General features: G+C 33.5%; 1 protein-coding gene across 4 annotated transcripts; it reads left to right on the top strand.

Moving 5' to 3' along the window:
* The first annotated feature begins 5113 nt into the window (after nt 1–5113).
* Nucleotides 5114–11381, top strand: LOC115988890 (peroxisomal (S)-2-hydroxy-acid oxidase GLO4-like). Of its 4 annotated transcripts, XM_031112521.1 has the most exons (13): nt 5114–5266; nt 6047–6195; nt 6279–6403; nt 6487–6533; nt 6603–6680; nt 6795–6919; nt 7118–7175; nt 7972–8034; nt 8344–8413; nt 8886–8986; nt 9223–9327; nt 10237–10301; nt 10933–11074. In XM_031112521.1, exons 1-13 carry the CDS (start codon nt 5204–5206, stop codon nt 10982–10984), a joined length of 1101 nt encoding a protein of 366 aa, XP_030968381.1. In that variant the 5' UTR covers nt 5114–5203; the 3' UTR covers nt 10985–11074. The 4 variants fall into 4 exon arrangements, with proteins under 4 accessions (XP_030968381.1, XP_030968384.1, XP_030968383.1 ...); XM_031112524.1 differs by lacking the exon at nt 10933–11074 and having other exon boundaries at nt 10164–10250; XM_031112520.1 differs by lacking the exon at nt 10237–10301 and having other exon boundaries at nt 5118–5266; nt 10933–11381.
* The last annotated feature ends 3395 nt before the right edge of the window (nt 11382–14776 follow it).

Below are 14776 nucleotides of genomic sequence, written 5' to 3' on the forward strand. Positions count from 1 at the left end.
TTTTAAGCACAAAATTGACTATGTTTTCTTGAAAGTCTCAGAGGATACATAATAAGATAAGAAAGATGAAGAACAATATAAAATATTCATAAATGCTTAAAGCAATTACTCAAGTATCTAAGAACATTACATAACAAAGACATAATAATTCACTACTAATTTGTTAAACAAAATATTTACAAATAGTTAATTAAAGTGAGCTACACAAAGACCATTGTCTTCAACTGCACTAACTTTTCTTCATTACCTTGCCCAGACCTTTTTTTTTTTTTTAAAAGCTGAAAACAACACAAAATTTGACATATTATAATATGATATTCCCCAAATAAGATTAACAACAAACACCATTTATTTAAAGTATTTAGTGTTGTAAAAATGGTGGAATCCTTAGAAATTATCTTGGACATAAAATAAAAAATGAATTGATACAACCGTTAGCAAATGAGATTTAATGTAAAATTATCAAAAAGATCAAAGAGGCAAAATATTTTTCAATTATATTTGATTGTACACCAGATGCAAGTCATCAAGAACAAATGTCTCTCATATTATGATGTGTTGATATTTCAACAAGTCCAATAAAAATAATAGAACATTTTGTTGAATTTGTAAAAGTTGATGACACTACCGGAAAAGGTCTTTTTGATGAAATTATAAATGTAATAAATATTCTTGAGCTTGATATTAATGATATACGTGGAAAAGGATATGATAATGGGTCTAATATGAAAGGAAAACATCAAGGGGTACAAAAAAGACTTCTTGATATAAATCCTAGAGCACTTTACACACCATGTGGTTGTCATAGTCTTAACCTTGTACTATGTGATATGGCCAATTCTTGTCCAAAAGCTATATCATTTTTTGGAGTTATACAACACATATATACATTGTTTTCTTCTCCTACAAAAAGATGGAAAATTTTACAAGATAATGTGTCAGGTTTAACTTTAAAGTCATTATCACAAACATGCTGGGAAAGTCGCATTGAAAGTGTAAAAGCAATAAAATTCCAAGCTCCACAAATAAGAGATGCTTTATTACAATTAGCACAAACAAGTGAAGATCCTAAAATAAAAAGTGAATAAATTTAGCCATTTCTTGGTTTTGGATTACATGTTTGGCCATATAGTGGATCACACTAGCATTTCATCGGTTCTTTATCTGAAAGATAAGGCTTCTATTTCTACCACAAGAACTATTTAGGTATGTATCCCTTGCAAGCATACATGAACTTCAATTGTCTTTTAATATATGCCTGCTTTATTATTTTCCAATAGTTTTCCCGTGCATCGCATGGGCTAGTGACTAGTTAGTATTGTTGTGCTCATTGTTGGTTCTGTACCCTTTTCTTTTAACTGGTCTCCTTCTCATGCCACATCTCTTCATTGATAGATTTAGAATGATAAAAAAAAATACTTGCATCAAGGAACAGGTATGAATTAGTCAATAATATTCATCAAAAAATTGAGAGAGAGAGAGAGAGAGAGAGAGGAATAACCTTTTATGGGAAAAATACGCAAAAGAATGGGAGAGAGTGGCAAATTTATAGTAAAATGTTGGGAATAAGAAAAGTCAAAATAAAGGAAGAAAAATGGGCAAAATAATATTTCAAGTTAAAATCGCCCAAAGGGAATATATATAGACAATATTTTTGTTTTGGTTTTCCATTGATTTATTATCATTTTTTGAGAATACTAAGTATTTTAACAACATTTTTGTTTTGATTTTCTAGTGATTTATTATTTAGTTTTTTTGTTGTTAAAAATACTAAGTATTTTAACACATACACACACAAAGGGGAGAATGTTTTAAAGAAACTGACAGTGGTGTATATCCAAAATGGCTTAACTCTTTAATAAACAGCACATGCTTTAAACTACTTTAACTCACATTCATTTTCCAATGTGGGAATAATCGACTGTTTGTTATTTATTTTTTAGAATATTAAGTATTTTAACACACATATACGAGAAGAAGAGAGGTCTTAAAAAAATTGACAGTGGTGTATAACAACAAAATTAAAATAGATGAATATGTAAAGTTAAAACCGCCTAAAATGAATTTGTAAAGTCAATATTATTTTATTTCATTGATTTATTATTTAGTTATAATATCAAAATTAAAGTAGATCAATATGTAAAATTAAAAATGCCTAAAATGAATTTGTAAAGAAATATTATTTTATATTTAATATTGTAAAAATAAATTAGATGTAAAAATAAATATGAAAAAAGACTAATGGTATGTTCAATGATGTGGCAGATGAGATGAGCTTAACAGGAACGTAGTAACAATAAATGCTACACTTCAGCTTATATATATATATATATATATATATATACATGTGGAGAATGAAGCAGGTCTTAAAGAAACTGAAAACGATGTATAACATCAAAATTAAAATAAATGAATATGTAAAGTTAAAACCGTCTAAAATGAATTTGTAAAGCAATATTATTTTTTATTTAATATTGTAAAAATAAATTAGATGTAAAAATAAATATGAAAAAAGACTAATGGTATGTTCAATGACGTGACAGATGAGATAAGCTTAACAAGAATGTAGCAACAATAAATGCTACACTTCAGTTTATATATATATATATATATATATATATATATACATGTGGAGAATGGAGCATGTCTTAAAGAAACTGAAAACGATGTATAACATCAAAATTAAAATAAATGAATATGTAAAGTTAAAACCGTCGAAAATGAATTTGTAAAGTCAATATTATTTTGTTCCATTGATTTATTATTTAGTTATAACATCTGTAGGGATCAAAGGCCTAAGGGTGTATATTGAGCCATGGGCCTTGTCCGAGGACATCTAGCAATTCGAAGATGGTTAGATATTGGCGAAGACTTGCAAATCAGTAGGTTATGAAGGGATTCTGGTCATAACGGTTTGGGAAGGTAGTTTGAGAAGAAATACCTCCTCAACTAAGTAGAGTAGAGGTTAGAAGGTATGACCTATCATCAAGAGTAACACTTTGGACAGTTCTATTGGTAAGGATAAATGTCAAGAGGGAACAAGACAAAAGGAATCTGAGAAATATTTAGGGGAAAACTTCTATCACTGCATTAAATGTTCTGCAGCTAACTCCCTGACCGTATTAATGTGGATGTGATACCTGAACAGTAATATTTAACCTTACAGTTATCCCCAAAAACTTCAAGAATGTGTTGATGAGACAATGATCAAAACCAGAAATTAGATCTACACGTGGAAGGTTGAGATAAAGCAAAATAGGGTAATATAAATAAGAAAGATCCCATTACAAAGGGATCATCTGAGAATCTATAGAAAAAATAATGTAGCAACAAGAACTGTAATTATAATCAAGTCTAAGAGAAATATATACAAGAACTACTCTCCTCAGACTTTGCCGAGGAAGATTTTCTTTGCACAAAACTTATTTATCTTTGTTTTCTTGTCATCTTTAACCTATTGTGATTGTTGTCCAACTCATTGAAGTCTAGTTTCAAGCCCACTCTTTACAAATTCATTGTGATGGGTTGAGCCTTAATCTTTTCATCTTTTGGGCTTAGGATCCAAAACTTGCCCTTATAACATCAAAATTAAAGTAGATGAATATGTAAATTAAAACTGCCTAAAATAAATTTGAAAAGCAATATTATTTTATATTTAATATTGTAAAAAAAAAAATAGAGTTAAAAATAAATATGAAAAAAGACTAATGATATGGTCAATGACGTGGCAAATGGGGTGGACTTAACAGGAACGTAACAACAATAAATGCTACGTTTCAGCTTTTAGATATACTAGGAAGTTGCCGTGCGATGCATGGATAATTTTACAATATTTTATGTAAAATAGTTTTGGATAATGTTGTACATATATTATAAAAAAAAGTAAACTAAATTAGAGTGAAGAAACATTTACATTTTAAGATATTAAAAATTAGTTTAGTAACTTCACTGCATATTTGTAGTCTTCTTAAGATAAGATTATTATTTTTTTAAATCATGAAACCAAAAATAAATGTAAAAGAGTAACAGGACCACGAAAATCGACTAATTTGTGTTATGTTCACATATTTCATGCTATGAAATAAAAGTATGTCCATCTCTCTAATTGTCTTCCACTCATTGATAGTACGACATTAAGACATGGTGTGAGCAAGTGTGTATGCATGTGTCTTATAAACGATTTAAAATTAAATCATGATAGAATATGACTTTACATTATACACTAAATATTCTATACTCAAAATAAAAACTAACTAACCAAATTACCTAAACCTAAATCATATTTAAGCTCCTAATTTAAAAAGGGAAAAAATTACCTATAGGGATTTCGATGTCTTGATAGTGGTGAGAGACCAGTATAACGGAGGTGGTGACCTCTTAGATTCCTCTTTCTCTCTCTTTTAAATGTTTTGTTAGTCTTAGGTCTTTTAATTTTGATAATATATAGTGAATAGTGCACTTTATTTAATAATCTATAACATTTTTGTATCTCTCTATCTCTCTCTAGAGTCTTATCTCGTTAGTTATTACTATTAGTCCTTACCTTTTTTTTTTTTTTTAATAGAAATATTAAAACAATGGGTATGTTAAAAGACATGAAGAATAGTGAAAGGTGTTGTGTAAGCTTAGGCAATTAATGAGATATTAATGAGATAATAGTAAAATAAGTTAATGTGAACTTTTTGGTAACAGTAAAAAAAACTTAATGAAAGAGGTAAAAAAAGGTTAAATGCAAAATTAGAGTGCCACTTGATAGGATCTCATGCACTCTCGCATGGCGCATGAGGTCTCTGCTTTTATATATATATTGATGATTGATATTGATCGGTTGATATAAATAGATAAATTTTTACTTTTTCTAATAGCCCACGTCTGAAATGACTGGCAAATTTAAAAATGTTGTGAAATTTTGTTTGTATCCCTATTACAACTCATTCTAATACTACTGCACTTGTCATTTGTCCTCTACTTTTCCTCTATTTGGATTTTAATTTTAATTTTTTTTTATAGCCTTGCCATTGTCATCTCACTTTCCTGTTCAATCAATCATGCTACAAAATGACAATTATAATTGACTTTGTCAATATGGACAAACAAAAGCACCCAAAGATGGCACTCTAATTAACATACAATATACTGATATCCTGCTTCACATGTTTCTGGCCTATACATATTGATTCAACTAACCTTCTAGTCAATCTTCATGCTTAGAAGGTGCTCTGGCTATCCAGTTTGTGTAATCTTCAAAGGTTTTCAGCTCTCATTGGTAAGCTTAACTAAGGCCAAGTTTATTGTCTTGTAAAGTTACTCTAGTATCTAACTGGCTCATCACATCATGTTTATTGGGTCAAAGCAAACTATTGATTGGCGTACATATTGATTGGTTTACATATTGGGTGTGACTGTGAGCTGCTAAAATTTCAATAAGATTTCCCAAGTGGATGGTGTGCTTGCAAATTTGATTTTTAAGAAGAACACTTAGTAACTTCCAGTAGCTGTGTGTTATTATGTACACTAGAAGCATATTTGGACATCCCTTGAAAGTTGAGTTTGTCTCCTAGTTGTGTTTCATGTATTAAAATACTATTGGTTTTGTTGATATATCCATTTATAATGATGGACTGAAATTTCAAAAGCTGTTTTGGGAAAAAGGGTAAGAGATTAGAGGTTTGGAGCGCTTAGAAGGACCCAAAAGTATTAGATGTGCATGTATTTAAATCTAATTTAGGTATAGCTTTACTGTACAATGAACTGTTACAAGAGGATTTGGATCAAGAACATGATACCTTTTATTGTATTCAGATACTTTCTTGTGGATTGTTTTAGTCCATGATATAAGCATGGTTCTTAAAACAAAACATCAAACCTCGTGACCTTCTAGGTAAATGCCATCGTTCCAAGTGTCATCTTTAGGAAATCTTTGCAATTAGGTCCAAACATGCCTTAGCCTTCTAATATGTCTATCATAGTTTGTGCTTCTAATCTTTGTTCAGATTTATTCTAGGAACAGATTATTGAAAAATTGAAAAAATGCCCATGTTTCCAGGATAAAATGGTAGGTGAACCAGTAAATGTGAATGAGTTCCAAGAATTGGCAAGGGAAGCCCTTCCAAAAATGTACTATGATTTTTATGCTGGTGGAGCTGAGGATCAGTACACATTAAAAGAGAATGTGGAAGCATTTCATAGAATCATGTAACATACTAAACCTTCTAATCTTAATAGAGCAAACTGGGTATGGCATTTTATTATCTTTTCAGTTTTTGTGGCTTTCTCAGGATTCGGCCTAGAACTCTTGTGGATGTAAGCAGAATAGATATGTCAACTACTGTATTGGGGTACAAAATCTCAGCACCAATTCTGATTGCTCCAACTGCCTTGCATAAGTTGGCACACCCTGAAGGTCTAAATCTTTAAGGAAGAGTCCTCAGCTGAGACTTCCTTTCCCCCTATCAAAAGCTTATGTTACTTGCTGTTTTGTTGCAGGAGAGGTTGCCACAGCCAGAGCAGCCGCTGCATGTAAAACCATAATGGTATTGAAACAATGACTTGAGCTCATACTTACACAGGGTACTGGCACACTGAATTATATTTTAATGTAGGTTCTATCCTTTACTTCGTCTTGCACTGTAGAGGAGGTTGCTTCTGGCTGCAATGCTGTTCGGTTCTTTCAATTATATGTACTGAATTATTCTTGATATCTTATTATTTCAATTTTTTTTGGTTATACATTCCTCATATGTTATCTTATTTGGTAGAAACACACACTGAATTTGGTTATCCTTTGTGAGTAGGTATACAAGAAGCGAGATATAGCAGCTGTGTTGGTGCAGAGAGCTGAGAGAAATGGATACAAGGCTCTTGTTTTGACTGTTGATACCCCCAGACTTGGTCGAAGGGAGGCAGACATAAAGAACAAGTGAAATATCATCTCTTTTTTTTTCCTTCTATAATATAATTGCCTTCAAAGTTTGGCATAGCTGCTTTTATAAAAGGGGATCGGATTGACATTTGAACTCTAATACCAAATATATCTTATTTATTGCTCTCTCATATCAATGCAATGAGTTATGTCAAATGCATCTCATTTAATGCATAACTGTAATAACTCCTGCAGAATGGTTGCACCTCGACTGAAGAATCTTGAGGGTCTCTTATCAATTGAAGCTGATTCTGTGAGTGGAATAGTTTTCCATACTTTCTAATCTAAATATGCCAGCTTAGAATGATGAGGTTATTCTATTTACCCAGTTGTCTAATATTTTCTTTAAGAAAAATACATTGCTCTAACTGTACCATATCATGCATCCTTTTATAAGCCAAAAAACAAGCGATCAGTGTGAAGTGCTTTATGTAACACTATCTGTGTCAATCAATATGAATTATTTCGAAAAACAAGGTACACAATGTGTATATCTCAAAATGCATGCTCAATATGTTTCCTTCATTTCACAACGTGAACAATTTTTTTTTTTCTTTTTTCCAATTTAATTCTATTGTTGTTTTTATCATTTTTCTTATAAATCTTTTTTTTTTTTTTTTTTTTTTTTTTTTTTTTCCTTTTCTTTTGAATTCTATTGTTGTTTTTATCACTACATGTAATCTGAGATTTACAGTTCACTACTAATCACCAATTATCAGAGTGTGAGATATGGCACAGTTTCTGCCTTTGCCCAAAATATCTTTAGGTTTGAGAATGTAATAGAGAAATGCATCTATGATGTACTTCTGTGTATTGTAATCCTTAAGATTACAATGGAGTAGACGTCACAATTTAACAAATTTACGCCAAGGATAGTGTCATATTATTATATCATAACTGTATGTTTTGTTTAATAAAATTTTCTGATCATTTACCAACCTCAAGTCTTCATTGCATACTGCCTGTATGTGTGTACTGTGGCAGTGCAATTGGTTATTCAGACTTGGGACTAAAATTGTTATAACTGTTCAGAAACTAAACTTCTGCAGGATAATGGCTCAAACTTAGAAGCTTATGCCAAGGAGACAATGGATGCTTCCCTTTGTTGGAAGGTATAAACCAGCAACGAAGTAGATTACCTTTTGAAATGCTTTTTCAAATATGTCAGGACTTTAGTCTGACGAACTGGCAAAGTCTCATGGTTTAGTTACCAGGGACCAAGCATAGATTAGGGAAAGTGAGATTTTAAAGTCTCATTGACATGACTTAAGTCAATGAGATATATGCAAATTAGTTGCATTTCACTAGATGAGTATCTAAAGATACTACTGTAATGGTCATATTTTGTACTCTTTAATTTTAGTGTAGGCTGGGCAGCACTCTAGAACCATGTTTTAATTAGTAAATTACAACATCTGCAGGACATAGAATGGTTAAAATCAATTACAAACATGCCAATTCTCATCAAGGGAGTACTTACTGGTGAAGATGGTAAGACAAACCTTTACTTTGGATGTTTCCATCTCTTTACTTTTTCTTCCCAATTTTCTCCTTCCCTTTAGTAACAGGAAGAACTTTATCAGCCTTTTAAAACTTTAACCTTCCAGTGAAAAATTCAGTCATTTATAATTAATATTTTAACCCACTAAATTTCTGAATGTAACCGTTATAAGATTTTATTTTTTTAATTGAAAAAAATTCCAATCATACAGGAAACTCAAATCCTTTTTTTACCTTTGGAAATTATAGTATAGGAGACTTGTTGTCTATCCTAAGTAATCTTCTCCTTCCTATTATTACCTTCTCTACCGTCTCTGTTAAGCATTTTTATTTTAGTCCATGTAAGTTATACTACGTTAGGTTCTCTTGATAGTTTACTCTGATCCCAGAAATTCATAGCACTCTTTTTCCTGCTGTTCAATATCTCAAGTCTCCTTAACACTTGACGTGATACTATTTGCAGCAATAAAGGCTGCAGAAGTAGGTGTTGCAGGGATTATGGTCTCCAATCATGGAGCTCGCCAACTTGATTATACGGATGCAACTATTAATGTTCTGGAAGAGGTGTGTCTCTATTAATTAGTGAAATTTTTTTGGTGATAATATGGTAGCAAGACATCCTCAACAACATAACAATTTGTAGGAATTTAAGCATTATAATACAGGAAATGCACATCCCATGAAATCCTGAATTTTCTGTTTGGATCTGTCTAGTTACTAATATGCTCTTTGGCATGGAAAGTTCAATCAACAAGCTTAGCATACATGTTTGAGGATACTTGTGTACCTTGCGGTTGCAGGTGGTTCATGCTGTCAGAGGAAGAGTTCCTGTCTTCTTTGATGGAGGAGTACGGCGAGGAACAGATATCTTCAAGGCATTAGCCCTTGGTGCACAAGCCGTCCTTGTAAGCTCTCTACCCCAAACTCTTTAATTAATGTAATTTATAAACATCTCCTCCTACCCTCTTTTTGTTCATATGCAATGTTAAGCATGTAATTGATGTCACAATAGACCATGTATAATTTACAGTCATGCACCAGTGCAATTGTTGTTGTTGTGAGTCTCAAGTGTCAATAGAAGTCTGTGCAGCCAACTGATGCCTTTTGGAGATACAGCTCTATCATACTGTGCTGCTAGATTGCCATCCTTCTTTCTCAGCTTAATACTTGAGTGGGAGCTTAACCAATTTGTGCCTAACTAGCATGTGAAAAAATAATTAAACAAAACCTTGCTGAAGTTGAATATCCGGATCATTGAAATACTTTTAGAGTACTATTGGATATTGTTGTGGGAGTGACAACTAGGGAGTCTACTAAGATCCTCTTAATACACATGTTGGAACCCCATTCCAACCCGTAAATCTAAAGCCAATGGTGTTTGTTTGTTTAGACCCCTTAAAGTAGATTGTTTATCCTAAAATATTAGCCAATGATTACTAGGTTATTTATGAGATCTAGGTTAAATAAAGAGAGATCATATCATGCACAACAGCGGAAAAGTAAAGAATACACCGATATGATCACCCAAGAAAACCAATGAAACAAACCATCTCTAGATAAAAACCTAGGGAGGATTTGACCTAACCATTCTCAAAGGAAAAAAAAAAAAATCCACTATAAGAGAATTGAATTTTTTACAAAAGATTTAACCCTAAATCTATTACTACCTCCTATAGTAACTTACTTACACGATCACGTGCAAGCTCTGAATCCACAGACCCCTTCTCTTTTGGATTTGCAGAACACAAATTCCCACGATTCTGACTTTGAGATCTCACTCAAAGGTTTTTGATCACAGCTTGTTAATCTTGCAGCAACCAGATTCCCACCAGCACTTAATTGTAGATCTTGTTTCGGTAGACACTTGTAGAGTTGGAAGGTACAGAACTTCTCAGATCTCACAGGAGTAACTCACAAGTTTTACAAGAGTTTTCAAAACATAGTTAGAGTTTTCTTTTTATACTTAGGAGTGTTGAATTGAAACCTTTTTGTGGGCTTGGGTCTAATTTAAAATTTTGTAGAAATTATTTTTCTGTGATTTTCGATCGGTCAAGCCTGATCTTTCAATCGATCGAGCTTCACAGAAAATGACTCTTTTTCCTGCAGCTTGAATATTCTTGAGACTTGACTTGAAATACTTTGAGCAATGTCTAACACCTATTCTAGCCATGATTTTGTTCTTGGTTTGCCAACATATACAAACTGAGACTCTAAACATTTAATCCTAAATCTTTAGAACCTAACAAATGGATTTGGACCCAACTATGGATATCATCTTTTAATTTTCTTTACTTTTTCTTGATTTGGGACTCAACACTCACACATACTCGTAACAAATATATTACGAAAGATAAATCAGGAATAGGGTATTTGGAGTGCATTAAAATCTGGAAATTGTTAATCATAGCCATAACCAGTGTTTTCCAATCAAAAAACCCCTGAATTTTTTTTTTATCTTTTAATTTTATTCTTAATCTTAAGTCTATAGTAATCTATGTATGCTATTGCAGATTGGAAGACCTGTTATATTTGGTTTGGCAGCAAAGGGTGAATATGGGGTGAGACAAGTCATCCAAATGCTGAAGGATGAACTAGAGCTCACCATGGCACTATCTGGCTGTCCTAGTGTGAAAGACATTACTAGACACCATGTGAGGACTGAGCGTGAAAGACTCCATACAATGCTTTAATAACATATTGAAGCATTAGGGCAATATCCTGGACAAAAAATGATTCAGATCATTAATTTAATCATATATGAGACTGTCAATTAAACTTTTTGCGTTGCTTACTGAATGTAGCACCAAATTCATTACATCATCTTTTAATTAGTAGGACCTACCTTATAGGATATGAAAAGCAAGCTATTTTAGAGAGAAAAGTCTAGATTCAATGTACCTCTGAATTGTATTATTGATTCACACACTAATAAGATTACAAGTAATGAGATATTTATACATGATAATTTCCCTAACAAACTCTAACTAACTCAGTGGGAAATGCTCTTGGGATAATAGAATTTCTAATCACTAATCATCACATGACACGTGGCATTTCAACCATACCAGAATTGACACTAATCATCCCTTATTTAACTACATGTCGTGTGACTTAATTTCCTTAGAGCAGCTGCAGGTCGTGTGCTCTATTACTGCACCACTAGAGTGCTTTCTACAGAACCACCATTAGCTGCACTAAGCCTGCTGTGGCTTTACATCTCCCTTCAAGCTAAGGGGAGGAACTCCCATTAGATTGGTGAGCAAAGCATGAAACCGAGGAGTGGGAAGAGCTTTGATAAACAAATCAGCCAATTGATCATGATTAGAGATGAATTTAACAAGCATGTCCCTATTAATAACCTTTTCACGAATAAAATGATAATCAACTTCTATGTGTTTTGACAGAGCATGAAAAATAGGATTAGAGGCCAAAGAGAGGGCAGTGACATTATCACACCATAAAATCAAGGGATGATGTAAATAAACCCCTAAATCCTTCAAAAGTATTCTTAACCAATAGAGCTCAGTTGCAGTAACAGCAATAGCTCTACACTCAGCCTCTGTAGAACTCCTAGAAACAGTTGGTTGCTTTTTGGCTAACCATGTAATTGGAGAATTGCCTAAGAAAACAACCATCGCTGTAATAGACCTTTTGTCAATAGGGTCTCCTGCCCAATCTGCATCACTATAGGCAGATAAAGCAAGAGAACCTTTCTGAAAATGAATTCCCAAATGTAAGGAACCCTTGATATACCTTAAAATCCTTCTGGCAGAAACAAGATGATGAGAAGTAGGGTGACTCATAAATTGACAAGCTTGTTGAACAACATATGAAAAATCAAGCCTAGTAAAATTCATATATTGAAGAGCCTCAACCATACTCCTGTCGGCAGTAGGATCAGACAACAAAGGACTATTGGTAGGAACCAAATGATGAGATGAAGAGCAAGGATTGGAGCATGGTTTACAATCAAGCATCTTGAACTTGATGAGAAGGTCTTGAGCATACTTGGACTGATGAACAAAAATACCAGTAGGAGTATACTCAAACTGCAAACCAAGAAAATAACTCAAAGGTCCAAGATCCTTAAGAGCAAAAGTGGCACTAAGCTGTTGAATAATGTCTGAAACAATGGAAGAATTGCTACCAGTAATAATGATATCATCAACATAGAGAAGAAGGTAAACCACACAAGAAGAGTAAGGTTAAACAAGTTACTGTCAGCCCCCGAAGCATGAAACCCAAGATGAAACAACTGAGTGCTAAAGCTATCAAACCAAGCCCTTGGAGCTTGCTTAAGACCATATATTGCCTTATGAAGAAGACAAACATGAGTAGGCCTTGAAGGATCCCTATAGCCAGGAGGTTGGGTCATGTACACTTTCTCCTGCAAAACACCCTGTAAAAAGGCATTAGACACATCTAATTGCCTTAAAGACCACCCAAATTGAACAGTTAGAGCCAAAATAATCCTAACAGATGTAGTCTTAACCACAGGGCTAAAAGTCTCTTCATAATCTAAGCCATATTGTTGAAGATACCCTTTTGCAACCAACCTTGCCTTGTATCTAGCTAGACTGCCATCACTATTCCTCCTGATTTTAAAAACTCATTTACATCCTACCATATTCTTACCAGATGGTAAAGGAACCAAAGACCAAGTCTTCTGCTGCAGCAAACTATTGAACTCAAAATCCATGGCTTCAACCCAATGTTTGTGCTTGGAAGCCACAAAGTATGAAGAAGGTTCAATGGTAGTATAATCAGTAGCAACAGCAAGAGCTTTGGGATTAAATATACTATTTTTGGATCTAGTCACCATAGGGTGCACATTGACGGTAGATGTATGTGACACAAGGACAATAGAATTATCAGAAGAAGGTAGAGAGGAAGAAGGGACAGAAGTAGAATCCATAGATGGAATCTTAGTGAGAGTAAGGCTAGGCAGCGAAGGAACATCAGGAGCAAGACCAGCAGACACAGAAGAAAAGGAAGTAGAATCAACTGGTAAGGAAGACTCAGCAGGTAAAGAAAGCAAGGAAGCTAACCATAAATCAGAAGAGGGAGGGACTGAAGATGACATAGAGAGGACTTAGGTTGAAGTTTATGAGAAGGGTAGGACCTGAGTAAAGGGTAACATGCAGAACCAAAGGCTTTTAAAGCTTGGTGGTTTCTTATGAAAAAGCTTTTCCCAAGGTGAGACAAAATTCAAGACAGAAGATGGAATTCTATTAATTAAGAAAATGGCAATGCTACAGGCATATGACCAAAATGACAAAGGGAGTTGAGATTGATGAAGCATAGCAAGACCACTCTCAACTATATGCCTTTCAACAACACCATTCTGTTAAGGTGTATATGGACAAGAAAATTGATGCTGAATTCCATGTTCTAAGCAAAAAGACTTGAATTTATGATTATCATAGTCACCACCCCTATCAGACCTATAAATTTTTATAGTAGTGCTAAACTGATTCTCAACAAGAGATTTAAAATGAACAAAAATGACATAAAACCTTTGTCCAAGTTTTGAAACAATGGGAGCAAGACCCCATACATCAGAGTGAATCAATTCTAAAGGAAAGGTGGAATCTGATACATGTTTAGGAACAGAAATCTTGTGCATTTTAGCACTTATACAAGCTGGACATTGAGAACAAATGTCATTATTAACAGGAACATGAATAGACAAAAAATCAAATAAAGAAGAATGAAGAATCTTGGAGCAAGGATGACCAAGCCTCTTATGCCAAGGTAATGCTTGATTAGACACAGCAACAAATCCAATAGAGCTGACTGGTGAAGAAGAAAGAGTGGACAGAGGAGGAATAGGATATACTCCATCTTTAATCAATCCTTTGTAAAGAATTTTCCCCATAGGTAAATCCTAAATTGAGAACTTTTATGCATCAAAATAACAAAAAGCATTATTTTGAAGGCACAACTTATGAACAGAAAGTAAGTTTGATGCAAGTTGGGGAACACAAAGAATATTATCAAGCTTGAAATCATGAGAGGGTGTAATTAGCTTACCATTGCCAATATGAGTCACTGGTAATTTTTGCCCATTGCCAACTGTGACTGATTCATTACCAATTGTTGGTTGCTGATGAAGAGAGAGTTGAGCCAAATCAAGAGTAACATGATCAGATGCTCCAGTATCAGTGAGCCACTGTGAATTCTGAGTAGAGTTAGTAGCAGTAGCCATAGAACTTACAGCCCTTGAAGCAAGTTTGGCTAGAGCATGCCTCCCTTGATAGGCAAAATTCATTCTATGGTAACAATCAAGGTCAGTATGACCATTCTTGCCATAGATCTGACAAGTAGGCCTTTGATTCTGTGAGAATTGTGAAT

Source organism: Quercus lobata, chromosome 5 (assembly GCF_001633185.2).
Source record: "Quercus lobata isolate SW786 chromosome 5, ValleyOak3.0 Primary Assembly, whole genome shotgun sequence".
Taxonomy (NCBI): Eukaryota; Viridiplantae; Streptophyta; class Magnoliopsida; order Fagales; family Fagaceae; genus Quercus; species Quercus lobata.

Excerpts from the sequence above, each read along its gene's own strand:
- LOC115988890 (XM_031112520.1), top strand. The coding sequence starts at position 5,204 with ATGCTTAGAAGGTGCTCTGGCTATCCAGTTTGTGTAATCTTCAAAGGT. Across the intron at positions 6,196-6,278 it reads GAAGCATTTCATAGAATCAT|GATTCGGCCTAGAACTCTTG; the intron begins GTAACATACTAA and ends TGGCTTTCTCAG. Across the intron at positions 8,987-9,222 it reads CTATTAATGTTCTGGAAGAG|GTGGTTCATGCTGTCAGAGG; the intron begins GTGTGTCTCTAT and ends TTGCGGTTGCAG.